The 27,752-nt window shown below is 35.1% G+C and overlaps 1 protein-coding gene across 1 annotated transcript; it reads left to right on the top strand.

The window, feature by feature from the left end:
* LOC148955265 (uncharacterized) lies at positions 1-27,714 on the top strand. The gene is made up of 4 exons (XM_089101276.1): positions 1-72; positions 13,511-13,897; positions 19,548-26,417; positions 27,459-27,714. Exons 1-4 carry the CDS (start codon positions 61-63, stop codon positions 27,525-27,527), a joined length of 7,338 nt encoding a protein of 2,445 aa, XP_088957402.1. The 5' UTR covers positions 1-60; the 3' UTR covers positions 27,528-27,714.
* The last annotated feature ends 38 nt before the right edge of the window (positions 27,715-27,752 follow it).

The following is a 27,752-nucleotide window of genomic DNA, read 5'->3' as shown; positions in this document are numbered from 1 at the left end:
GTCAAACTGATGTGGGTGATTTTTTAGTTGTTCATCAGGCTTGTGGAAGTAAGCTGGATTATGGGAACAGCGGTAAGTTGAATGATAAGCCCGCTCAGTTTTCTTGGCGCATCAAAGCTGCTACTTAATTCTTGAAATCGGATGAGAAATGGCAGGAAATCAATAGAGGGTGTCCAATGAAAATCATAATGCGAAAATTCTTCTTTTGTTAAAGTGATTTCAAAAAACAAAGTTAATATTTCGAAAGAGCGAAGTTAGAACTTAAACTGAAGGAGAATTATTGCTTCGCAGATTACAAAAGATACATCGGTATTTCCGTCTTAGCCAGTACGCACTTCGGGAAGTGAAGTTAGATTTATCCTAATGAAATATACCAAAACATGATGAAAATATAATACTTTAGTTTATATTATAATATGATTTGGCTATATTTTGGCACATTAGGGGGGAGTAAACCTAACCTTACCAGAATCCCCCCACCCCTAATGTGTAAATATATAACCCAAGTTATACAAGTCCAATGCATTCTGTCACCCGTCATTGGTCTCTGTGGCTATGAAACCGTTTTTTTTAGATTGTACATTCAGCAAACTTCTCGAGTGTGTACTGGCTAATACGAAAGTACCAATACATCTACAAAACTAACTCAAATGTGCTCAATCGTGATGTTTCCTAATGCCTGCATAGTTCTAAAAATTAGCGCTTTGCAGAAAACACAACACCGATCCCAAAAGAACAGGAAGCTCTCTTAGGAGCAGAAAATTTGATAAGTACTCTACAGAAATTAAAAGACTAAATAATAAGATTCGCAGTGTTCTTTCACCGGCCATGATATCGATGGATTTTAATATGCAATCAGAATGCTCTTAAAAACTTAAGCAAGCTCAGTTTTCAATAAAGCGCTAGTTATCTGTATAATTGATAACTTATCTAGATAGCTCTATATCTAAAAATGTTATGAGTCAGCCTACTGGAGCTAGTTTTGCAGGCAGATATTGCATTATCGACGAAGTAAATTTTTTTTTTGAGTTTCAAATTTTTAAGTTTCTTTTTTATTTTATTTTTTTAATATACAGAATAAAAGTTGCAAAGAGATCTTTGTTTAATTTAGATGGTGAAACTAGAGAAGTGAATATGAGTTCTTGTTATATTGGATAGTAAAATGAGTTTTTTTTCTGTTTCCCTTAAACTTTCCCATTTATATGTGCACCTTTGTCATATAACTAAAGTATCCAAGGGGTCTTTTATCACTAATATCTTTGGGAATTTGTACATGAAAAAAATTCAATTATTTTCATGAAACTTAATAAAAGACACTTCTCACTAAGTATTATTTTTTCTAACCCATTTTTTTAGTTTTCACTTACTAAGGTGATTGGGAGGTGGAAAATAGAAGAGAGAGAGTCGTAAACCCATGGTCAAGGGTGTTCGACTATGGAGATTTTATTGGGGCTTTTATTATGCTTCCCGACCATCCCTTTCCAGAAATGGCACCAAAAACTTCGATTTTTGGTGTTACATGGCATTTTACGATGGAGTTGTTAAGACGAATTGATAAGTGACATGAAGAGAGAAGCGGTAGCTATTAAATGACCCTTTAAAAATCTCTCTGAGATCTTGCGGCACCCTGCTATCCCTGGTAGAAACGGGAATTAGAAAAAATAACGAGATGCATGCTAACCATGCAAAAAAATCTTTTCCTCATTTTTCATAGGTGAAAGGGGCTCAAAAACCCCAGTTGAGCGTTTCAGTTTAGAAAAAATAGATTGGCTACAATAAAATTTGTATTTTCTAGTATTTTGACCCTTCTTGGACAAAAATTGATGTTTTATGGCAGGAAAAATGACAAAATGCCACTTAGTTCTAGCAGTATATATTTTGATACTTAAAAAAATATCATATGGTAATATTTGATCGACAATTTTAGTAATCGCCTCAGCATTCATTAATTATCAGCTGACGGTTTATAAATGAATGAACACGGGGCTCACTGCGGTATTCATGTTTTATTTTAGAACCGTTTTTCCAGATGGGACGGGGGGGTTCTCTAAACTTTTTGTTTAGAGTCTTGGACCAAAAAAGAATTGATTTGCTGTCTTATAATTTGTTTCTTTCAAGTATTTTGATCATCTTTGAGAAAATATTTATGATTTGAGGTTATAAATGCCTAAAAACGCTCCTCTGTTAGGGTTTTTCCAGATGGGGAGAGGGCTCAAAACCTCTGTTTAAGCTTCTTGGACCATGAACAGTTGACTAGCTGCCTTAGAACTTCCTTTCTTAAGCATATCGACGCTGTTTGGGCAAAAATTGATATTTTGTGGCACAAAATGGCAGCAAACGCTACTTTGCTGTAGCATTATCAATTTTGTTGCTCTAAAATGAAGCACAATATTGCAATTTTCGCTTTTCCTTGTTGTTCATGGCGTGAAACTGTTATTCTTTTGTGAAGGGTCTCTGACCATGATAATTCCAATGGTGCGTTTTTTGTCTCGATTTGACGCCATTTTTAAGGAGTTTCAGGATCTTTGTCGAAGTTCTCATAAATTTGTTTACACAGTAAATTTTTACGATGAAGATCATCAAGATAATAGTTGCCATTCCTGAATCAGCTTTAAATGACAATTTTTCCTCACTAAACAGTTTTTAAAACGCATTTTTAAAGTTTTGGTTACTACAGGTTATATTTCGCTCTTTACTGGGTTGCAACTATTGCTGCAACCATGTTTAAATCCGTCTTTGATAAAACAGTTGGTAAGCGACTTTTCACTTTCTAAGAAAGTAGTTGGACTAGATAAATAAAACTTTTAGGAACAAACTAGAGCCTAAGTTGTGCCATGGAGCGTGTTTTAAGGCTCGTATTCCTTCCTCTTCCCTTTTCTATGACCTAGAAGATTGTGCGGAAGATAGGTTATATTTGTCCTGAAGTTGGTGGAAAAACTATTTAAAGTTCGATTTGAGTCTGTTTCTTTTTTACTCTAGGTCTCGAAAACACAGCTCCAATAATTTGTGTAGGATTGTAGGCCCTACTAGGATTTTTTTTCTGTCAAATTTAAGACACAGTTTTTCAAAATGTTTAAAACGGTATAAATCAGGATGCAGCAAGTTAGTGACACTCAAAACACTTATCTTGGGCCCCATTTGTTTAGATCTATTTCAGAAAGTTCTACTATGACAAAACAAAGATTATCTAAGAAGGTTTATCAAGAATCAGTGATTTCTGGAGGCAGAAAAATGTTTCTGGGCATTTATTTAGGTGCTCTTAATTTTTATACGACCAATACTTTCTTCACATGATCATTTTTTGTGCAGAAAATTTATAGGCGATTATAGGGGCAAGAATCCTTTTCTAGACTAAACACTGTAATAACATACACTATAGACTATTGGGTTCTCCATTCAACACTCTTTCCAAAGCTAATTGGCGACTGTGATAATTGCACCTCCACTCCCTCTACCTTCCCTAAAGCCAATATTGGTGGGAAGTATGTACAAAAAAATATACATAAACCAACAGAATCAAAAAAATTTTGCAACAGGCGTTAAGGGATTGGATGCAATTTTCATAAAAGTGTCTATAATATTAGGGAAGACTATTGAATGGCACTACTCATTTGTTATTGCAGCTTTTAGTTCAAAAGAGGAATCCTGCACCACAATTACCATTTTGTATTGTTAAATAATTTCAGAAGAAAGAGGACACTTCGATTTATTGGAACATAGCGACTTGTCTAACTTAGCTGAAATTTTTCGAGGGAAAAAAGGTTGAGACAGGCTTAAACAGCATTATACCATATTATCGTAAATCAGGTGTTTGCCAGTAATTTTTTATCATACCTCCCCGGTGAGTTCGCCAAGCCTCATCCATCTAGTGTCCTAAGCCTCTTCCATATAATTTCATGTATTTCTTGAGATTTCGATGCAAAATGTCCTTATTAGCAAAGAAGACTAGAAAAAAAAGGGATATTAGCATCGTCAATTATTGAGAGCCAAGGCTACCAGTGTTTCCACTCTGCCTCCATATACTGTGCTTAGAACAGAGCTTATGCACCATTTAGACTTTTGGGGACGCTATTCGGAAGATTTATCTGAGTTGTATCTTGGATAAAAATTGCGCATCCAGTCAAAAAGCCCAGTATTTGATGCATTCTGGCGTTTTTATCCCATAGCACTTTACGGAGGTTTGGAGGATTCAATATTGGGAAGAGAACCTTGTTATTTCTTGTTTCCAGCTGCTATCAGGCAATTGATTTAAATTTTAAGTGAAAATAAAACCAAGTAAAGTTGATTCATATTATTGAAATCCAGCTTCATTTTCAATTCGTAAAAAGGGGTACACTTAGGAGCCAAAAAAGACCAAGAACTACAATTCTTGTTTTTTCGTGTCCTTCGCCGTCATTTCACAGAGTATTCTTCACATTGTACTTCGGCCTGATCTAACAGTTCATGGTAATGAACTGAAAGTAAGGAGCGACGTGGCTCAATAGCAACTGAAACTCTAAAAACCAGATGTTTGACATCAAGAGATATATCAAAAGAGTCGGCTTATTATGCTGATTCCAAATATATAAGATTCATTAATTTTAGGTTTACTCATCAAAAGCTACAAGCCTGAGGAAATTTGCTGAATTTTCGAAAAAGAGGGGAAACACCCCTAAAGGTCAAGGAATATGAATGAAAATCACACCGTCAGATTCAGTGTATCCGAGAACCCTATTTCTTGCCAGTAGAAAGATCACGGACACGCAGTGTTAATTTTTTTTTCGAGGGGTAATCCCATCGCAACAATAGTCCTATAATATATGGAAAGGGCTCATGCGAGTCATACGAACGAAAATTAGAAGTTCTTGCTTTACGTGACCAAAAAGATTGAAGTGCAACTAGCCCCCCTCCCAACCCCCTTTTTTCCTCAAAGTCGTACGATCGAAATTTTGAGATACCCATTTTGTTCAGCATCGTTAAAAAGTCCAGTAACTATGCCTTTGGGATAACATGGCCCCAACAGCCCCTGGGGAAAGGTCTGTAAGTCATGAAATTTCGCCTTTGTTTACGTATATTATTTGTAATCGGTAAATGTACATACATGTTTTTTTTTGGGGGGGGGGGGCATTTTCCACGGGAATAATTTTGCGTGGGGAGGGAAATTTTCGGGGGGTGAACTTTCCAGGGGAAATTTTACACTGGAAGATTTGACCGAATTCCTATATAAAAGTCTTTTTTGTTTGTCTTAATTTCTCTTTGCCAACTCAATTCTGATCTTGCAGATATTCCGGGGGAATTATCAGGGGGCTATTTTCAGCGTGTTTAGATTTCCGAGAAAAAATTTCCACGGAAGAGGGGATTCCCGGAGTGATCGAGAAAACGATTAAGAATTAAAGTCTTTCAAATGAAAGTATGCCTATGCGAATTTTTCAGGCTGAATCGTCCACCAGAAATTTTACGGGGGAGGGGGATTTTTAGCGCGGGTGGAATTGTCCGGATGGAATTTTACAGGGGGGAGTGTAATTACCAGTGGAGTAAATTTTGACGGAGTAGTTTCCCGTGAGGGGAGGGAACTTTTAATGGAGGGAGAGACAGATTTACCGGCATCATTTGAAAAACAATAAGAAATTAAATAAAAAAAACATTTTTTTGAACTAAAAGTAAGGAGCAACATTAAAACTCATACGAACAGAAATAATTCCGTATGTGAAGGGGTTCCAACCTCCTTGATAGCTTGCTCTTTACGCTAAAGTTTGACTATGTGTCCCAATTTTTAAGGGTAGCTCCTGAAACACTAAGGCCGTTTAATTAGAAAGGAAGCTTTTTTAGAGTGCTAAAAGTTTTAGCATAAAGAGCAAGGTAATGAGGAGAAAGGCAACCTTTCATATACGGAATAATATCTGGTTCTTTTGAGCTTTAATGTTGCTCCTGACTTTCAGTTATTCTTTTTTTTTATTTAAGTCCCGTATGAGGTCGAACTAGTAAGTGCTCTATGAAAACGAAATAGTCTTTCCCCCTGTTCGAAAGCCTGCATGACCGCAGAGATTATCGGAAGATTATTCTGGTGAAAAAAGGAAAATATGCAGCAGCAAGGCCGTTTTCAGGGGAAGGGTTAGGGGGTTTGAACCCCCTCCCCCCTCGAAATGTTTGTCTGACTCGTAAAAACGTAAAAAATGCATAAAAATACGTTTTTGATGCGTTTTTGTACCCACCTCCCCCTTCGAACAAAACCTGGATACGGTCCTTTGCAGCATTTACATATTCCTGCAAGTTTGCAGAAAAGCCTATGACCCAATTTCTTGCTAGTATCCGGTCTCATTCTGATGCAGAATTAATTCAGGAAGTAAAGCGGGCGTTGTCCTATGGTTTAGATTTGAAGAAGTATGTTATGAGTGCGCTTTGAACTAAGTTATTTAGTATTAAACCCACAAAGAGAGCATTTTGTTAAAATAAATCAACTATTAACTGCGAAAACGAACTAAACAAATGATAAAACGAAAACAGATTAATAGACAAGCAAACAGACACTAAAAATATACCATCTATAATGAGTGGGTGTAACTAACCGTAAATTAAGTCATGAGTGACTCAGTAAAGTCGATACCAATGAGGTATGCTCCCTGTTGGCATAATCTCTGGAGCTGTGTTTTAGTTGTCATTTCTTATTTAGCATTATTATATGCCTATAATTTTAATTAGAGACTTTGTAACAGGTTAAATAAAAAAATTATCAAACAAATAAACTGTTTTTTCTCCTTTTTAACTTTCAAGCTCTTTGCCTCACATACTCGAGACTTAGCATATTTTCTGATGCAGGATGTCTACAGATATAGCAAAAAATAGAAGTCGATCATGACATATTAGTAGTAACGGAGTTTTTCAGACGCGGGATAAGGGACAAATCTATTTTGAATAGGAGTATACATACGCGGATTGCAGACACGTACGCTGAAACTTATTTTGCATGGGCAATAAAATTGTTGACCGGGATACGATTTAAGGAAGATAAAATCAAAGAAAACATGCAAAATACATGCGATGTTCGAAAACATGGAAAAATTCATCAAGAATTCTAGATTTGGAAGAATTAAGGTCCCTGGATTTGTGCCTGATGTGCATCGCTTAGGATCAGCATTATCGCAAAGTTTCCGAGTATCTAAGGTACTATTTCACGGTCTCAACAATTTTGGAATTATTCAACTGTTTTTCTGTGAAGAATCGGTGGTGATAAGTTTCTTCACCTCCATTCCCTATCCAAAAATTATTAATCTTACTTATAGCCCTAAAAATGATTCAACTTTTTTCGGGGAGGGGTGGGGTAATATGACACATATTTGAGTAAACTCGTTCTTCATATTGGCAGTAATTATATGAGCATATGGTTGTCTTATTCGTCATTCGCGTCTCACAAGCGTATTATGCGTATACTTGTAAAATTTCCACCCCCTGTCAATAATCTCTAATAGTACTCAATTTATTTTTCATTAGGAAAGCTTACATAATAGGCTACTATTATTCTTTAAAAATGATAACCAACCATCAAAATTAGCTCATGAATGATGTGACGGCGGTTCCCAAACCACACAATTAGACTTCAAAGCAAATAAGAAACAAATTCAAATGTACTTGGCTTTTAGAATTTGCTAAATACTCGATATAATCAAAATTCAGAGTTGCTGACTTTCCTTTTATCTGATGCGACAGAGAAATCTATTTTAACACTCTTCAGATGTCATAATAAGTAAAACAAATTATTAGTAATTTCAGCACTGCAAGTCAAGTCGTTATGCCATACTTCCTCAAAAAGCCTTAACTGTAAGTAACTGGTCTCAAAGCATGCCATCAAAATTGAGCCCTCTCTGGCAGATCGAAAATTAACATTTGAGTCTTCTCAAAGACGTTGACCCATGCAGAAAGCAACAAGAAAGACCGGTTTTCAGAGTCGATGCAACTAAAATCTTTATAGGTCTTCTTTTTTTTCTTTGGACATCATATGTCACATCAAAGTAAACGGAAAAACGCATTGAGAAATACCCTATGTCCAGCCAAAAAACTGCGACTTCTTTCAAATGAAAATTTTATTTTTGGTCGTTTTATACTTGAAGAATTTTATGGTACTGTACGCACATTTTATAGTGTAATTAACTAAAAAAAACAAGTTTTTTTAACTGAAAGTAAGGAGCGACATTAAAACTTAAAAGGAACAGAAATTATTCTGTATATGAAAGGGGCTGTCCCCTCCTCAACGCCTTGCTCTTTACGCTAAGGTTTTTTTATTGTTCTAAAAAATAAAGTTGTGAGACAGAGTCAAACTTTGCGTAAAGAGCGAGGCGTTGAGGAGGGGATAGCCCCTTTCATATACAGAATAATTTCTGTTCCTTTTAAGTTTTAATGTCACTCCTTACTTTCAGTAAAAAAAAACTTATTTTTTTTAGTTAATTTCTGAACGTTTTTGAATTAATGCAGCTGTGATTTTGGCTAACCGTAGGCTACATGAGTAATTAAAACGAAATTCGCATATTAATTTTCCTTTTTTGGCTAATTGGCTTTCTCGAAATTTTGTTCTGATATAACTTACGAATTAACTTACGTAACGAATTTCTATATTCGTACGTTTTTATTACGTATGTTAGGGAGTTCACTCCCTAGTCATTACCTCGCTCTTTACGCTAAAGTTCGAATTTTGTTCGAATCACAAGCCCCTGAATCTCAAAGGCCGGTTAAGTAGAATAGATAGCTCTTTTTAAATTACTAAAAAACTTTAGCGTAAAGAGCGAGGTATTGACTAGGGGGCGAACCCTCTCATATCCGTAATAATTTCTGTTCGTTTTAAGTTTTAATGTTGCTCCTTATTTTCAGTGCCATATAACAGCAAAATACAAAAATTATATAATTTGTCTACATCAGCGAATTCTGTAAATGTCACCGTCACTGTAAAACTGAAAACTACTGCTTTATCTTTCTTCAGGCATGAAAATATTCAGTTATTTATTATTAGAAAAAAGTTAAACAATTATACAGAGTGTTGTAACAACAGAGGAGTTGACAGGGGCTGGAGAGTCCAGTCCCCTATCACTCGTAGATTTTATTCATTTATAAGTAGATATACCATGATTATAGAGGAACTTCTTAAAGTGCTTTTACATAGTGGATGATCATCCGCTCCTCTAATTGGAACTCAGACTACACCAGCTAATGACAAAAAAGGTTTTGAACAATCGGAAACAATTACAATATTGAAAAAAGACAAATAGTTTCCCTTTAAAGAAAAACTGCTAAATTTGTTTTTGAGTAGGATCACATTGTCAACTTGTATGACTAACGATAACAATATTTGCTTTATTTTGAAGGGAACACTTGTCGTTTTGCATTTGGAAATGGCACTTTTCTAAGACTGGGAAACTAAAGACACCACGAGACAATGTGGCATGTAAACCATTGCACAAAAAACAGTAACTAACAAGCCACACAGGGGTCTTAATCGGTTAGGGTCTTATCAATGGCTCCTATTTAAATACAACCTTTTTTCAGTTCTTTTGTCTTCCTAAATTGATTACTAACCCCTTCTTTTAATAACTAAACCAAAGAAGTCGTTTATATATATATATATATATATATATATATATATATATATATATATATATATATATATATATATATATATATATATATATATATATATATATATATATATATATATATATATATATATATATATATATATATGTATATTCTTTTTTTTTCCTGTATATTGCATTGATAAAGTCGCTTCGTAAATTTCCCAACTTGGACTTTGGATATGTTGGGGAAATGGAAGAGTAAGATTGTAGTAAAAGTTATATTGGTTTCTAAAAAAGAAAAGTGACACAATGTTTTTTGAAAACACAATGTTCTATGAAAAACATAATTTCTTTTGTTCTTTTTAGCAATATTAATTCTAATCATTGAGAGCTGTATCGATGAATATTCGAAGACAAGATATACAATTTTAGCGCTTAGGTCACAAAAATATACATTTTGTGCATTTAGCTTGTGAACAGCTCCATTGATAGTCAACCCAATGAATGGGACACATTGAGCCTGACCTAGGTTTGCATTTGCCAATTATTTGCGTCTCACTCACTCGGTAAACCTCGTCTTAAGAAAAGAAATCCAATAAAGAGGAGCTCCAAAAGGGTTTTTGCTACACCGGGTTGCTTTCAGCATAACTATCCATTTGATCATTGTCAAACTATATTATAGTTTTTTCTTCCCTTATCGACAAAACACCCTCAACATATCCATTGTTCTCTTTGGGCATGACACATACAAGGCACAATAGATGGCCACAATAGTTAAACATAGCAAATTCTGGTTAATTAGGATTTTTGGCACGTGCTAGGTGGCCAAGCCTTATTCGGCAATTCAAAACGAGAAGAATTATTTTGATTACCATACTCTGTAAAACCGTTATTTCGACATTCTTACTTTACTATATTTGAATCTTTTTCTGGGTCAGCTCGTTCTCAAACCTTAAAAAGATTTATGGGGGAAGGATCGGCTTTACGTACCATTTCAGTAAACTAGTTAGCAACTACGAACGACAAGGTTTGGTAGGATGGTCATAGCAGATACAAAATGGTAGTAGCGATATTCCATTATCAACGAAAATTATTTTCAACTTGATATACCAACAGATAATGGGATTTTATTGCTAATATTAGAAATTTCATTCAACCGCCGTTATGAGAAAAAAAGATTTCTAGTCTGAACCTGAAATTGTCTCAGCTCAAAAGTGTAAATATTTAAACCTTGAATGAGCCCTTCTTTTCTCTTTTTTTTTAAATTTTTTTTTAACCCATACCTCTCCAGTAGAAAACAATTTACAACTGGAATCACGATGAATTAGGGTTTATATGTATATATATATATATATATATATATATATATATATATATATATATATATATATATATATATATATATATATATATATATATATATATATATATATATATATATATATATATATATATATATATATATATATATATATATATATATATATATATATATATATCATGGTCGGCTTTTCGAAAGTCCAGTGTCTTTTAACAGCGACGACGCGACAATTTTCGTGCAATCTTTTTAAAGGCTTAGAATATTGTTTAAGGTTAAGTTAGCCTAGAATGAGAAGCGAAATTCGAAGTCAAATTTAACCAACGAAATAAGGCCGTATTTCAAAGAGCTTTATCAACAACAGCGATCGGCGATAATTAGCTAAGTAAAGTAAGAACTTTCCTGCTTGTAGCTAGTTTAGAAAGGGGTGTTTTTGTAAAATTATCACGGGAAACTGAAAAAGTACTTTCGCATGGAAAATCACCTTCTTTTAGATAATGCTGATATTTGTGTTGTTTGTAGTTCTTTCAAATGTGATGCACCTACCAGTGTTTAAATAACGAATAAATGCTCTGTTTAAATGCAGATCAAATATCTTGTCAGGCCCGAGAGCATTCGCAGGGTTCCAGCGGGGTAGTGAATGGAAATGTAGGGGGAGGATGCATAAATATATTCTAAAAAATTTAGGGGACAGGCTATGGTGCAGAGGGACAACTGCCCCCCGATCCCAGTTTGCCCCCCAGCTAAAATTTAGTTTTCTTCAAAAATCATGTCAAAACTAAGATAAGCCTGCATATTTCCAGCATCTACAGAAACTGGTCAGTTTTCTTTAGTATATCTTTGCCTTTATAGTACTATATGGCTCATTTTTAAGTTTTCACTGTCATTTGGGAAAATTCGCTCGAACGGTACTTGTCAATTAGCCGGAACCCACGCAAGAAGTCAAGTTTGGTTAATGCTAATGAAATAAAACAAAACTTGATGAAAATATAATAGTTTAGAAAAAACTATAATAGTTTAGAAAAGAATGCTATATATTTCCACATTAGGGGGTGGGGGTAAAGCATAGCATATATTAAATACGTAACCTAACCTAATCTAGGTACCTTTTCCCCCCTAACCCCAAAAAGCAATAGTTTAAATAATGCAAACGCAATGACAAACCACTGTTTGCAATCCAATTCCTCTATTGAAAGACACTCGTTTGACTAGTTTCTTTAGCATCTTCCGTATACAATAAATCGCGTGGGTTCCGGCTAATTGAAAAGTACCGCTCGAACTCCTGCGATTTTGACGGAATTACGCCACTGGGGGACAGTTTTGCCATTTTTCAATCATTTCAATAATATAAAAAGTATAAAAACGGGCATTTTTCAAAATATGGGGGGTAGGGGTCATCAGAATCTGAAGGGAAATGACGCCTCTGTATTTCCTCCTCTTCCCTTTCCATTGACACCACTGCAAGGTGATTCTGTTTCTATATTTACTATATTTTTCACACTAAGAGCAGCGCTGTATCTTGCTCCGTTTTATCAAAATACCCCCTCTGTCACGTCTGGTATTTTCAAAAGAATTTATCAGCTTTTCCCTTTTCGTTTTGTAGCTGTGACTTTGAAAACATTCAGAAGAGAAAACCAACAGGAAATGAAATATTGCACCTTTTTTAGGGGTTTGCCAGCATTAACTCTCTTTTCCCTGCGCTCGCTAGGCCTTTATTATCCAGAGTTGGTGCGCAAAATGCTTGTTTTAGTACGTCCACGCGTTTCTGTGGTAACTGAAACAGGAAAATGGTTAACAAGTAAGACTGTTACATTTCTTAGATATGAATTTTTCGCAGAAACACTTATTGCTTCAATTTGTTAGAGACTATTATTTCAAGAAAATATCAGGTCGGACTCACTCTTTCCGATATTTTCCTTGAAAAGGGAATGAGCTAAACAGTCATTAAAGTTTCTTTGGAACTTTGCGCTAAAAACTGGGAATGACACATAGAGAGATTTTTGTGGGGGGGGGGGGAGTGTAGAAATTAATGTTGAATGTGTGGAAGCTGTTTTTTGTTTGTTTGCCATTTTTTGTAGCCATGGCTCTTGTGGCTTTAGAGTATTAAATATTTATCTATTTATCATGTATGCGAGATTGTGTCTAATTATGTATATTAGTTTAAGGGTATTATGTGCTTCATTATGTTTTTGTTTTGTTTTGTACCATTGCATGTTATGATAATGTACTATATTTTGTTATGAGTGTTATTCGTCATGTATTATTATTTTGTGTAACTTTCCATTTTTTTTACCATGGCCAAAAGCGGCTTTTATTGCAATAAATATCGATCTATCTATCTATCAATTTAAGTTGTAAAAGAAAAAAAAGAATGTTTTCTGTTGTAGATTCCTTAAACATCGTAAAAAAAAGAAGTTATTCCTATGCTCTAGATACAATTTAAGTAAAAACACACTAACAACTTTGTAATATACAAGTATCGAGTGACTCCAAAATCTAAAAGAGAGAAATTCTCTTAAGCAGTAGGGTGCTTATCATCCCCATCGATCGTCGCTATTTGCAAAAACAGCTATAATTTATTCAATGATTTTCAATCAAGACGTGTGTTTTTTTTGGTGACAAACTCTGAGGGTTTAAAGTAATTTTTTTTCAGTTTATACGAAATTGCATTACATTATGCCTTTTCACAATTGTCTTTGGGGGTTCAACAAACCAGAACATTGATGAGAAAGACAGAAAAGGAAAACAACGATTTTTTGGGTACAATCCTTACCCTTATTATGTACGACGGCCATCATATACAATTCCAATTCAGCCCTTCTACACACCGTATCAGCGCAGTCCTTACTACAGCCCTATAGGATATCCATTTCGAGGATACTCACAGTTCCTTCCTTTTCGTTCGAATCCACCGATAATACGAGTTGCATCGCCATCAAATGCTCCAGTACCTGTTTTAAGTCCACAGATATTTCCCCTTAGAAGAGGTGATGAGTCTCTAGTTGGAGTGGATTCAAATTTGGATGATGGTACCTCTAACGTAAGTTTGAAAATTGTTACTTTTGCATGCTTTAAAGACATTCTTTTTTATGTATATTTTATTTTGTCATCCTATTCGTATAGCTCAAATTCTATTACCCTCTTCTATAAATAGGGTTGTGGGTTCTTAAACCTAAATTTTCTTAACTTCCATTTTTTTTTTACTTTATTATACATGAAGCAAATTTTAAGTAATTGCTATAAGGTTTTTTACATATTTAAGTTTACTTTTGAATTTACTGTTTTCGAAATTTACCACCCCTCGGATAACAGCCTCTATAAGTGAAAAAACAAGATGTTTGAAGAGGCTAATTGGTAAAAAAAAAGAGTACATTATCATGAAAGATGAAATAAGAAGGAATATTGTTGAAAGAGGGCATAATTTTTTTTCATTTTAGTACCAGAGGGGAAAATCACTTCAAGAAAAGATATAATAGATTTATAAATTTTTATTAGCATATTTTTGTGATAAATATTTGAGGAATTACATTTCAAGAGCGGGCTCTCATAATAGCCATTCGAAAACAGTGTGTGGTTTCAATCACAGCTAAGAAATCAAATTCTCTAATTGACTCCAAATATCTAACAATTATAAAATTAACTGTATTTTATCAAATTTTCTTAGCTGAAAGCTTCTGTTGCTATATTTTAGCTCTATTATTTTTTAGCTATATTTGTAGAATATTCCGCGTCGCATTCTGGTCTTTCTAATGAACTTTCGATAAAATCAAATTAATTCAAAATCACGCCCAAAAATCCTTTAAAAAAATGCAAAGTTGTCGTATTCATACCTGCTGACTTTGCAGAGTTATGTGCATCTTAAGTATTACTTTTTCCCCACAGGAGTCATTACATAGTGACCTTGATGAAAATCAACATCTAATTTAGAATATCAGACAACCCTTTTGCACAGGTTTCAGGTTCCTATCTAGAACAATTCAAAATTTTGTATTTTTTTTTTGAGGAGGATTATCCCGGATGCATGTTATTTTCTTTTGTTTTTTTTATATATATATATTTTTTTTTCAGTGGGTGATGTTATCGAATAAATGGAGCTAGAAAATTGGAATAGGGCTCAATCGAGTGGAATTTAAAAGTTCCCTTTTTAAGTAACATCAAATATTTTGCCTTAGCAAAGTGGCATTTTCTTCCATTCTAAGGCACAAAACAACAATTTGCTTTAAATAGGGCTAAAAAGCTATTGATGAAAAATTCTGAAGCGCTCAATCGATTTAAATTGTCAGTAGCAAGTTATAGCTTTCCAGTTTTAGAAGCACATAATACCGTGCAGTGGCGCATTCATTCCCAAAGACACGCGTAGACCATAAAAAAAAGTTTATTCCTTTCAGGCTTAATAAAATCATGTAGGTATGTATAATTACACATTAGCTATTACACAGAAGGTCCAGTGGATCTTTTTGCAGGTTAGGGGGAGAGTATGCCTGATGGCCAAAAAATGTATTTTTATGTCAAAATTTTCTAGCTCTTCATGAGCGTTTAGATAAATACAGAAAAAGAATGGGTTTGGTAGAAACTAATCTTTAGTCTCCCTTAATTTCTGGGAATATTTTTGGACTTAGCCTGTAACTATGAGAGATGTTGCATGATGGGTCACCTCTTATTGCTAACATAAATTTGCTGTGTAACATAAAAGATTATAATCACAAGCATACAAACAATAAGACGGAGGGGGCATCATGACCACTGCCAGGGAATTTTTGAGAGGGGCGAGGGGCATGTGCCCGTATTTTATTTTATTTATATCGGTTTTCTTATTTCCCAGTTATCATTGCCTTCTTATTCCTTCTTCGGGAGTCCATGGGACACGTCCTTATAATCAAGGATTTGTCGAAGAAAACCTTGGAAATGACGATCCTACAATTTATTTTCGATATTTCAAGATTCTTATTTGGCTTTATATTTGGAGCGGTGCATTTTTTTAAGGGATGGTAGTCTTTCTCAGAGCTTCTTTTTCCCGATATTAAACTTGAATGCTTGACTCTCCACCTGTCACCAACTGTCTGCTACTTACAATTTTCTTGTATCTGCAAAATATTTTGAAAACAAATAGTTGTATAGAATCGTGATGCCCGTAATGATAACTGTCAAGAAATGTAGACTGGGCAAAGGAATCCTCAGTGAAGATAAATAGATTCAATAGAATTTTTTTTTTCGATTTGTAATGGAACGAAGTTCAAATCTTTTTTTTCTCTGATCAGGTTGAAACCTACCGAGCATTTAGACATGGCTAAGGAAACCTCAATAAAGACAAATAACGGAAAAATTGTCTGTATATATTTGGTTGAATCGATGTCCGAAAATAGACGTATTTTTTCTGACATAATGACACTCTAACCCTTAAGATATTTGAGGGGGCAGTAGCCCCAATCTTGTTTGCTGGAATTTCCGTTGGTTATAAATTTGTTTAATCATTCAAATTGACGTCTGTTAGCATTAAGTTTGACTTGACTATTTTTTCTTATTTCCTTTTCGTTTTACGTTGCATTTATTTTTTTTTTAAGTTGGACTTATTAAATAATTAATTAAAAAAAACTTTTTCCATAAATAAATTTTTCAAAGAAAAGTAAAGAACTCCATTAAACCAAAAATGAGGAAAATAAAATCAAATAATCTACCAAGCTTGAAACTACCACAAATCAGCATCGATAAATTTTTAGGAAAAGGGGTAAACCTTAGTAACCGTTAAATTTCTATGAAAATTTACTTGATCGCATTCGACCTGTTTAAAAATCCAAAAGCCTAGTTTTAGAAAGCCTAGTAATACAAAACCCTATCTACAAAATGTGAAATTTCTTATTTTTCCCGAGAATGGAATAATATTGTTTTTTTTTTACACTAAGAGGTATTCGTGTTATACCGGTGGTCGTAAAATATCAGGCTATAGGATATCGCCGGCGAGCAAATTCGGACTTTGCTTGCAAAAACATGCTTAGGCGGTGACAGCTCTTACTGTGACTTCTTACTGTGGAAACAATACTTTTTTTCATAGTGAATAGTACATTTTAATTGCTCAAGCATTGCAGTAAAAAGGTTTAAGTTTCCCCATAAGAGCGAAAGTGTAAGGGGGTGAGCAGCCTTCCTTGTATTAAGGAAGATAATTTGTTTTCCTTTGGCTTCCTTTAGGTTCTGGTCCACATAATCGAAAAGAATAGATTTCACAGGGAGAAAATATTCGTTAAAAATAATTGTGTATTAAAGTAATGAAACTAAATTTGTTGTTTTAAAGCCACTGATGTATATGACGAAAATTCCTTGGTGGGTGAACGGTATTTAGTTTTCAACGCTATATTAAAAATAGAAAGGTTATTCAGAGTAGGCTGTATTTGTTTTCAAAATATAAATTATATATATATATATATATATATATATATATATATATATATATATATATATATATATATATATATATATATATATATATATATATATATATATATATATATATATATATATATATATATATATATATATATATTATATATCAAATATAGATTAAAACTCGTCAGTCGCATATCTCATTGGCTTTAGGCAAGGCCGTACCCAGGATTTTTTTTAAGTGGGTTTTACTGGAAAAAAAAACTTGGGGGGGGGAGGGTGTTTAATACAAAATAACTTAATAAACGCATACAAAATTTGTTTATATCCATATTTGTTACGTTTTTACGAGTCAGACAAACATTTCGGAGGGGGGAGGGGGGTTCAAACTCCCCTAATCCCCCCCCTCTCTTGGTACGGCCTTGGCTATAGGAATTGCACCATAAGTTTCAAGCCGATTAGGGGGAAAACAATCACCTGAATTAGCATCGTTGCATAATCCTGGTTAAAGAAAAGGTTTAACGTGCCTATCTCTCTGCTAAGCCTCTGGCGGTGGGATGGGGGAAAAGGCACTGGCTAGCTGCAGCTCCGTAATGATACACAGTGAAATTTCTTGCGTATTTCTTTCCCAGGCCCATCAAGGTCGGCCACACCTTGGACTTGGTTCGGTTTTGCAGTTTCCCAGGTCTTGGGTCGTTTTTGCAAAACGCAACCTGAGTTCTTCGCCTTAGACTCTGACAGTTTTAGCACCGAGTCAATAATTTCCTCTTTTGTACCTGTTCAGTACCAAAATTCCACAGCTTGGACTTATTTCGTTTAGTGTTGAATGCAAGACTTAGTTCGATTTTGCACCGGTTTGTCAAAAACCCGCAGCTTGTACTTATCTTGTTTTTGTGCCAAGTTAAATTTATCTTTGTTTTGCACCAAGTTTGGAAGTTTGGAATGTTTACGTTGAATCACTCCGCAGTTTGGATTTTTTAGTCCAAACTGCAGTTTGGACTTGTAAAGTGTCAATGCTTTTTAGTTTTTAAAGTGAGCTAAGACTTGGCTCGTTTTGCACTGTAACCAAGTTATTGCATGAAGTAGGGATTTGGCTGGCTACTGCATCAGCTCACCCTAAGACCATGCTTGCTTATTTCGCTTAGATTGACAATCCTTGCATCATTCAAGTTTAAACAAGGTGCAGATTCATCATCTTTCTACTTAAAAGCTGATGATGAAGGAGGAGAGCCATTGGCCTTTAGCAACACATAGTTACATTTTTGTTTGATTGTGGTTTTAAAGAGAAGCAAAGTGGCCATACTTTCTCTTAAATTATATTTGTAAATATATGTATAATTTTGGGCCTCGTCCTTGGAGCTGTGTGTGTTAGTTGCCCCTGCGCGTACTTCATCTGAACCTTTCAGTCATTCTGAGGAAAACAAATATATCAAAATGTTGATTCGATTGCCATGAGGCTTACAGGAGTGCCCGGGAGTAAAAAGATTATGAAATGGGTACTTGCTTCCTCTCAATCATGTTTGACACTTAAAAAGGAACTGTAATTTTCCATTTATAATAAACTCATCCCTCTCCGAAGTCACTAAAACCATCCCTTTCATACGAAGTGACCAGGAAATAAACATAATAAATACATAAATAATAGGTGGGAGACACGTCGACCATCGCAGTTGGGTTAATTATGGTTTTCGTTAGTATGTCTCAAGTTAAGCCATGACTCATTTTAAGTAGCACCATGTTTTTAGGGGGAAGGGGGGACAATGGAACTAACTTTTTGAATTAGCTATGTATAATAAGAAAAATTGTTAATTGGTTCAAAAAATGGTTATTCCAAAGGGATAGTCACCTACGCTACTAACTGGTTTTTAGTAACAAATCTGTGCTCTGTTTTTTCACCTTGGTTTGAAAATCTCTTAGAACAATGGTTTACATGCTTCTATCCTAAAATTTTATAAAGTTTAACTGTAACGTTAATAATGATGAGATAGCAATTTCCATAACACCTTGTAAAGAAATTGCGTTAGGTTACATTTCTTGGATTTAAGGATACGCCTCTTTGATTGCAATTTAATTAGTTGTCTTCACCCGGTTCTAAATATAACTTCTTAAACTATGCAATCATTTCTTAGCTGGAAAGAACTATTTGCTAGATAAAAGGATGAGAAAGTCTTCTTGATACTTATTTCCATTGTCTTGGATATTTCCCTATTCATAACAGTTTTATCTTTCTATGGGTTTTCTTCGATGTTAGGCTGTGAAATGCATTGACAATAGTGATTTATTTTATAAAAATTATAAGAACGTTTTTATTTCAGAAACTAAACAACTACGCTACTGTGTTATCCGCAGTCTCTATAGAAGACGAGGAAAAGAATACTAACAAAACTGATGAGCTTCTCCATCTTCTGGTTCACAGGCCGTATACTGGATCTGTTGAAGTCGACCACCCGATTGAACCCCCAAAAGTTGAAACGATATACGACTCTCTTAAGGAGCAATTTTCAAACGAAAAAAATCCATTACAAAATACTAATGACGAAAGAACAGAAGTTGAATCCCTTCAAGGAAACGAATCGCAAGACATTTCTTATGAGCCAGCCGATATTTTTGTGAAATATCAACAGGACAATACTCTACATGCCGCTGAGAATCATAAAATTAATGAAGTCCCGTTTGACGTCGAGAAAGAAAATTCTGGTTTCGATGGCACCCTTGATATAAGTCAATCAGGCTCTTCAGATGAAATACAGAGTGGTAAAGAAGAAACAGATCAGGATAATATATACACAAATGATGTGCAAAACATTAAAGAAAATCAAGACGATAATGATAGCCTCAGTTCATCAGCTAACCTAAACAATGAAAACGCAGAAGATGAACAAGCATCTGGAGTTGAAATCATAGCGTTAATTCCCAAAATCGCCTCTAACGTGGAAGTAAAACCTTTGGATGCATTAGACTCGCCTAATCAAGTACGGAATAATGAAGAGCAAACAGACACAAAATACATTCACCTAAATGATGAAGATTCTATCAGTGAAAATCACCACAAGAATGATGGGTTACAAGCACTTAGTGACGTGGATAACGGTAAAGTAGAAGACGAAGAATCATCTCAAGTTGAAACTAAGGCAACAGTTCCTGAAACTGTTTTTGACGAAGAGAAACAACCTTTAGACCGATCAGACACGATACATCAAATACATAAAGCAAAAGAGCAAACAAGTCAAGAAGAAATGCATATAACAGACACAGATTCTATGAAAGAAAATTATGATGAGATCCATGACTTCCAAGTAGCAACTGACATAAATAATAAGAAGGCAGAAGATGAACGGGTAAATCAGGTTGAAATTATGGCAATAGTTCCAAATTCTGCTTTTGATAAACAGAAAAACCCTTTGATCGTTCAAAACCAGGTTCTAAGTGATGGCAGTAATTTGAATAAAGATAAGGATATCGTCTCTTCAAATTTGAATGTTCAAAATGAAGACACTGATAAAATACAAGTTCGCATTGGCGATAGTGCTTCAGTAGGGGGAATGGAACCTATGCATTCAACTTCACAGAGCAGTGAGGTAAGCCAGAAAGAAATTCTACCAGCTTTAACTGAACATAATAGTGATGGAACTGTAACTAAACAAGATAACGTGGAAAATAGCTTGGAAGAAAAGCCAATTGAAATGCAATCCAGTGAATTCAAAGTGGAAAATGAACAAAAGAAATTTTCAGCACTGCCAGAAATGACGATTTCAAACCAAGAAGGACAGGTTGTTGCAGACGTTAGGATATTTTCCGAGTACAACAATGAAAAGGAGCCAATAGAAGATACCGACAATAGAGGGAATAACGACAATCAGCCAATTGTAACACGTGATAGTGAGGGAAGTGAAATTAAGATGGGAAATGGGGAAACAAATATTTTAGGACAACCAGCATCAACAATTATAACTCAAGAAAATGAAGGAAAAATTGTTGCTAATGTCGCAATTTTTTCAGATAACAATAATAAAAAGATAACTAAGGAAGACTCGACAAGAAATGATCCTAATGATAAGTCAATTCAAATGCATGAAACTGTAACGAAAGAAGATACCATCGAAAATAGCCAGGATAAAAAACCAGTTGGATGGCGTGACAGTGATTCCAGTATCCTGAAAGTGGAAAATGAGCAAAAGAAATTTTCAGCACAACCAGAATCGACAATTTCAAACCAAGAAAACCAAATGGTTGAAGATGATAGGATATTTTCTGAGCACAACAATAAAAAGGTAACAGTAGAAGATAAAAGAGGAAATAGTAACGACGATCAGCCAGTTGAAACGCGTGACAGTGAGGCCAGTGAAATTATGATGGGAATTGAGGAAGCGAATATTTTAGCCCAACCAGTATCATCAATTATAAACCACAAAAATGAAGAAAAAATTGTGGCTAATGACCTAATATTATCTGATAGTAGTAATCAAAAGATAGCTAAGGAAGATATGACAGGTAATGACCCTAATGATAAGCCTATTCAAACGGATGACAGTGATTCCAGCAGCTCTAAGCTAGAAAATGAGGCTATGGATTTTTTGGCACAGTCAACGTCATCAGTCTTAAATAAACAAAATGAAGGAGGTGCCGCTGCAGATGTTACAATTGTCTCCGAGATCAACGATGGAATGATGACAAAAGGAGACACACTGGAAAACAGTCATAATGATGAAACAGTTGAAATTCATGATTTTGATTCCAGTGGCTCTAAAATCGAAAATGAACACAAGAAACTTTTAGTGCAGCCAATGTCAGCAGATTTGAACCAAGAACAAATTATTGCAGATGTAGCAATTTCATCTAATAACCAAACTAAATTGGTAACAAAAGAAGATATCACGGGGAACAACCATAATGAAGAGACAGCTGAAATTCGTGACAGTAATTCTAATGATGCTCAGATCGAAAATGAGCAAGCGAATGTCTTAGCACCGATAGCGCCCATAGTTGTAAGTCAAGATGAGGAAGCAAAATTTGTTACAGGTGTAAAACTACTCTCTGATACCAACAATGGAAAGGCAGCACAAGTGGGGATCATGGAGACTGACCATTACGAAAAGCAAAATGAGGTAACTGTCAGTGATGTCACTGACTCTAGGACGGACAATGAAGAAAAAATTGATTCACTGCAGCCTATACTATCAGTTTTTAACCAAGAAAGTGAAGGAACAATTGTCAAAGATATCACAATTATCTCAGATAATCCGATCCATTTTGGAAGTTCTAGTCCTGACGATAATATTCTTGATAAGAAGGAAGACGAAATTGCTGAAGAGAATCAGGAGCATTTTCCAACGAACCACCATCAGATTGAAAATGGTAATCATGATGGAGAAACAATCCAGGACTTAATTTTCGAGCAGCATCAGAATATAGAAGATAGTGTCTCTCATAGAGAAAATAATGTTATGCCAAAAGACAACAGTGAAGTTTTTGATAACGAAGCACGAGAAACAGAAAAGGGCACATCTAATATTAATGATCAGGTATACAATTTGCAAAGCTTCGATTCTGAGAATCTAGCTGATCAAGACAATAAAAAAGATATTTTGCAACAAGATAACACTATCAAGATTTCACAAGATGTTTTAGATGAACAGAATAATCCAGAAAATGGCAATGAAAAAGCAACTGAGAGTTACAGCAGTGTCAATTTAAACGAGAGTCCAGACACAAAAGCTATTCGCAGCCAAGTGGGCCCGAATGATATCTCAGAAGAACCATTGACAAAGGATCAAAAGATCTATAATATAGGCGCTATAGATATAGGCTTTGACTTGGCAAATAAGGATTTGAATATTGTTACTTTGCAAGATGATGTTTTTGCTGATGGCGACGAATTAGAATCAATTGAGGACGATTGGTCAGCATTCCGTGGCCTTTTGGAAGACTCTGACGACTTGGAAACAGCCACTCAAAGTAGCTTCAATTATGAAAATGAAAAAATCCTGAATGATGGTAGCAAGTCAGGTTCCAGCTTTACAGATGATAGAAACAGTTTAAGCAATAAAGAAAGTCCCATAGTGCTTGTGAATGAAGCTGATTCATATGAGCCTCCTATTAGCACTAGCACTGAGCTTTCCAATACTTTGCTAAATATGCTAAAGAATTTGAAAGAACATCAGTACGAGAAGGTAGCTGGTGACTATTCCTCTGTAAATACCCTTGAAAACATGATTACAAAAGTCCGTGGTGAGATGTCAAACTTAGAGCAACTTTACACGATATTAACAGTGATTGAGCTCTCAGGAAATGTACTTTTCGATTCTGAGCAAGATGAATTACTGGACGATAAATTACAAGACCAAGATAATAGACTAGAAGAACTAAATTCCATATACACAAAATATGCTGAAAATTTGAAAGCAGAAAACCTGAATGAACACAAAGAAACAGTATTGGCAATGCTACGTTTCTATTCAAATGGTGTAGCAATGCTGGAACGTATGCAAGGAGGATTAAATCCAAAAGAGATCTCAATAGCAGTCAAAGAGGCAGTAACGCTCAAAGATTCTGATTCAGGTCAAATAGGTTTTCATGAAACAAATACTAAAGTTGAAAACCCTGTTTCTGAATTTCTTTTGAATGAGCTTAAGAACATTCAAATGGACCAAACCAACAACCTTGCTGGGGAGTATACGACGTCTGAAGGACTTGAAAAAATGATTGAGAGCGTAAGTAAGGAGAGAAATGATCTTGTCAACTTATTTTCCTTGCTAGTAAAAACATCGCGTAAGGGCAATACGCTGGAGCCTGAAAGAATGAATGATGTGGAAATTTCACCTCAACTGTACATAAGTCAAATCGATAAGGCATCGAGCATTATAAGAAGGTATAGCAGTCAATTAAATGAAGCGAACTTGGACACTCATAAGTCTTATGTTCTCTCTATGATTACTAGAGATGACAATTTCCTTGAAGATCTGTTGCGCATGAAGACCAATGCTAAGTCAAACAATCTACCTTTACCGACAGATGAAATCATCAATATGGATCAAGCCACTTTTGAAAATTCAAATAGTTTGCAAGATTCAGAAAATAATTCAGCCCCTGAGACTCCTCCCATGTTTCCGTTTCCTGAAGACGAGCTTGTAATCATTCCGACAGTTAACGAAAAAGTGAATGAAACAGAATATCGAATTGTTGCTGACAGCCCCAAAAGTACTTCAAATTTATTACCAGTTCCAGAATTGGTTAATCAAGAGACATTTAAAGCCAATTCTGAGGACCAAGATTCTCTCAAATCAAGTAACTCAGCTCATTCAATGGGTAAAATTGCAGATATAGCTCAGGCAGATTTAGAATTTCCACAGAATTTAGAAAAGCCCTTTGCTGATGATGAAGTCATGTCAGCTATTGATGGAAACGTAAATGAAAAAACGGCTGAAACTCTTGCTAGCAGCAATAATCGCAATTTGGATCCAATTCCATTTAAGGAAACAGAAGAAGAAATTGAAGAAAATTTAAAATATAGAGATCCCTCTAAAGAAAATAACCCTTCTCTGTCAAAAGATGAAATGATTATCTCGGGTCAAACCACTCTGGAACAATTAAATGCTTTGCAAGATTCAAAAAGAAATTCTGAACATCAAGATACCAATACAGAAGAAAACGATGCTAGCGTTGTTGCTTTAGTTGAAATTATTGAAAAAGTTCCAGACTCAACGAATGAGGCAGTAGAGGATGATAAAGTAGACATTTCACAAGGTACAAAAAGTGAAGCAACCGAAAATATGGGAATGAAAATAGAAGAGAGGAGTGAATTAATTCCCGCAATGGACCATGCCCAGGAAACTGCAAATGCTGCTGCAGATGAAATAGTTGGAAAAGCTCCCAGAACAAAGTATGCTGAAGAAGAAAATTTCAAAAAGGTCATAGTAAAATCACCCGCCCATCAGAGTATTGACAAAATAGACGAAGCACCTAATGATTCTGATTTGGCTCTTGATAATTCTAGTGAACAAGAAGTCGAAAATCAGAGAGTAAATGAAGAACTAGACAGCGCAATGGACCTTGAAATGCTTCAAGAGACTAATAGCAATGACAAACTGGAGCCAGTAAAATCAAATCCCATAATCGGATTTACGCCAAGTCAAGATTCACAACATATGAAAACTTTAAATACAGAAAGTAATGTAAATGAATGGCAGCCCCACGAATCTACGGTTGATATGAAATCTCATCAACTTTCAGATTTAAGCCCCAACACTGCTCCTTCAAATGAGGATGAGGATGCAAACCTTGCAGTGTACACCAGTAATGAAAATGATGGCGAATCAGAGAACTCGGAAGTCTCTGCAATCATAGAAGTAGTTGAAGAAATAGATAATAATCAACCACACCCAATACGTCTCGATTCTACTGCTAAAGAAGTATTTAATGACGTGAAAATTCAAAGTCATCACGTAAAAGAAACAGCTGACATATCAGGATCTGCAGATCCTGAGAGTAATGTTGCCGTAGACTCTATAGTAAGGCTTATTCAAGAAGGTGTGTCTAATACAAATAATATAGTCGATGATGTAAGTTACGGAACAGAAGCAAACGAAAAGACCGATGGTGAGCCTGTGAAAGCAATCCAATCTAATGAAGACACCGTAAAAGAACAAGATTCGTCGACCTGGTTTGTCCGTCCAAACCAAGATTTCAATGACAACACTAATACTAATGAAGACAAATATGTATCAGAACATGAAGACAGCCATGACTTTGCGCTCTTATCAGATGATAATCCAGCTGAAAAAACACACACAGAATGGACAGTAAAGGTTCAACCATATGAAGAAGGCAGGCCTCCAGTTAAGGTCATTGGCTTCACGGCTGCAGATTCGAGCAGTGATTACTCTTCACCAGACTTTGAGGTTCCTGACGAAACACTATCATCTCGTCCAAATAATAAAGTGCTTCAAGAGGCTGAGGAGAACTTTTTTGTTATTAAAGACCAGGTTGTCCAGCACCCGAATACACAGGTGCCAGATAACGCACGTCCTGAGTATCTTTACGACGCTCCTCCAGTGCCTGTAGAGCAAGTACTTCCAAATGGACATTCAGCTACTATTTTACTTGATGATGGAACTATTGTCAAGGCAGCTAAGGAGAACGATCGTCCGCTCATATTGTCAAACACTGATAACTTAAAATATAGAAAGGTAACTAGACTTATATACATACCTAACATTAGATACGACTTTGTTGGATAGGTTCGAGTGCACTAACTTTATGAGTGAAGTGAAAACGTGTAACAGTCATTCAAGATTAAGTTCCTTGAAGAATGATTGGCGCTCTAAGAAATTGTCTCGTGGGTAAAACCATAGCAAGTAAAGAAGTAAGCAAAACACAAAATTCACCACCCTAAGTGACAATTCCGTTTAAAAGTGGTTTGATTGTGAAAAGGTTATTTCTTTCATATATGTTCAATGTACGTTTGACGTTATCGCATGTTAAGCCCTGTTCTTATACATGCTTAGCAACGCATTTTAGCTTTTGTTCCACAATTTTTTTTTTTTTTTTTTTTTTAGTTTCCAAGTCTAGATTCGCAGCTCAGTAAAATTTATGAGAAAAGGGATTAAACACTTTAAGTATGTTTTGTTTACAGATATGCATGGGACATGAATCAGCTTAGATAGAACACATAGAAACTTATTGCGAAACGCTAAGAAATGCTTCCATTCTATGGAAAAAGAAAATAACTTGAATAAGTAGCAGATTTTTATTTATAGCCAATAATTACAAGAAATTCTTTTCAATGCTAAGTTCTAGGGTAAAGTATTTCCAATTTTTCAAATGGAAGATAGAAAAAAGGTCATTGGATTTTTTAAAATTGGGCTTGAAAAGCGTCTTGGCAAAGCTTCTATCGACGGTAGGATTCCTTTTCCTCAAATAAAATCAAAGAGATTGGTATCCCAAACTTTTTAATCTGCTACAGTAATTTTTATTTTAAGATTACCTAACGTCTCAACAGCTAGAGCTCTGCAAAACTATTGACATTAGTTTCCAGGGATAGGTTTCTCGTTTTCTGTATTTATTAATGGTAAATCTAGAATCTAGGGCCCAATAAAAGAACTTTATACCAAAACATAGAATGGTAGCAACCACTTAGAAAATCTTTGGTCTAAGCTTATATAGTTTGTCTCTTTCTGGAGCTGTTACGCTTTCTATTTTCCTCGCTTATTCCTGCTTTTCTTTCGCAGATTGTTGTCTACGAAAAAGACGGTAAATGGTTCTACGCGGGAGATTGGAGAAAACGGAAAACTTTGTAATTTTAGTGCTTGTGATATGTTAGCCAAAAGTTGACAACAATGACTTTGGGAAAGGTGGTGGCTTAAAATGACAACTAAGCGTTCTTGCTTATACTTTCGATTCTTCCGAAGACTTTGCATTATCAGTGATTTTCTATGATTTGTTTGTACCGTGCAATATTTATTCAATTAAATTATTCTTGCTAAATCGCTGTTTAATCTCAAAAAGTGTTTTTGCCTGCTAGA

This window comes from Artemia sp. Qi Xiang Cuo, chromosome 2, assembly GCF_049724085.1.
Source record: "Artemia sp. Qi Xiang Cuo chromosome 2, ASM4972408v1, whole genome shotgun sequence".
Lineage (NCBI taxonomy): Eukaryota > Metazoa > Arthropoda > Branchiopoda > Anostraca > Artemiidae > Artemia > Artemia sp. Qi Xiang Cuo.
This window is presented reverse-complemented; position numbering and strand designations above follow the sequence as displayed.

Coding starts and splice junctions, on each gene's coding strand:
- LOC148955265 (XM_089101276.1), top strand. Junction 13,898..19,547: donor TGGATGATGGTACCTCTAAC/GTAAGTTTGAAA, acceptor TTTTTATTTCAG/AAACTAAACAACTACGCTAC. Junction 26,418..27,458: donor ATAACTTAAAATATAGAAAG/GTAACTAGACTT, acceptor TTTCTTTCGCAG/ATTGTTGTCTACGAAAAAGA.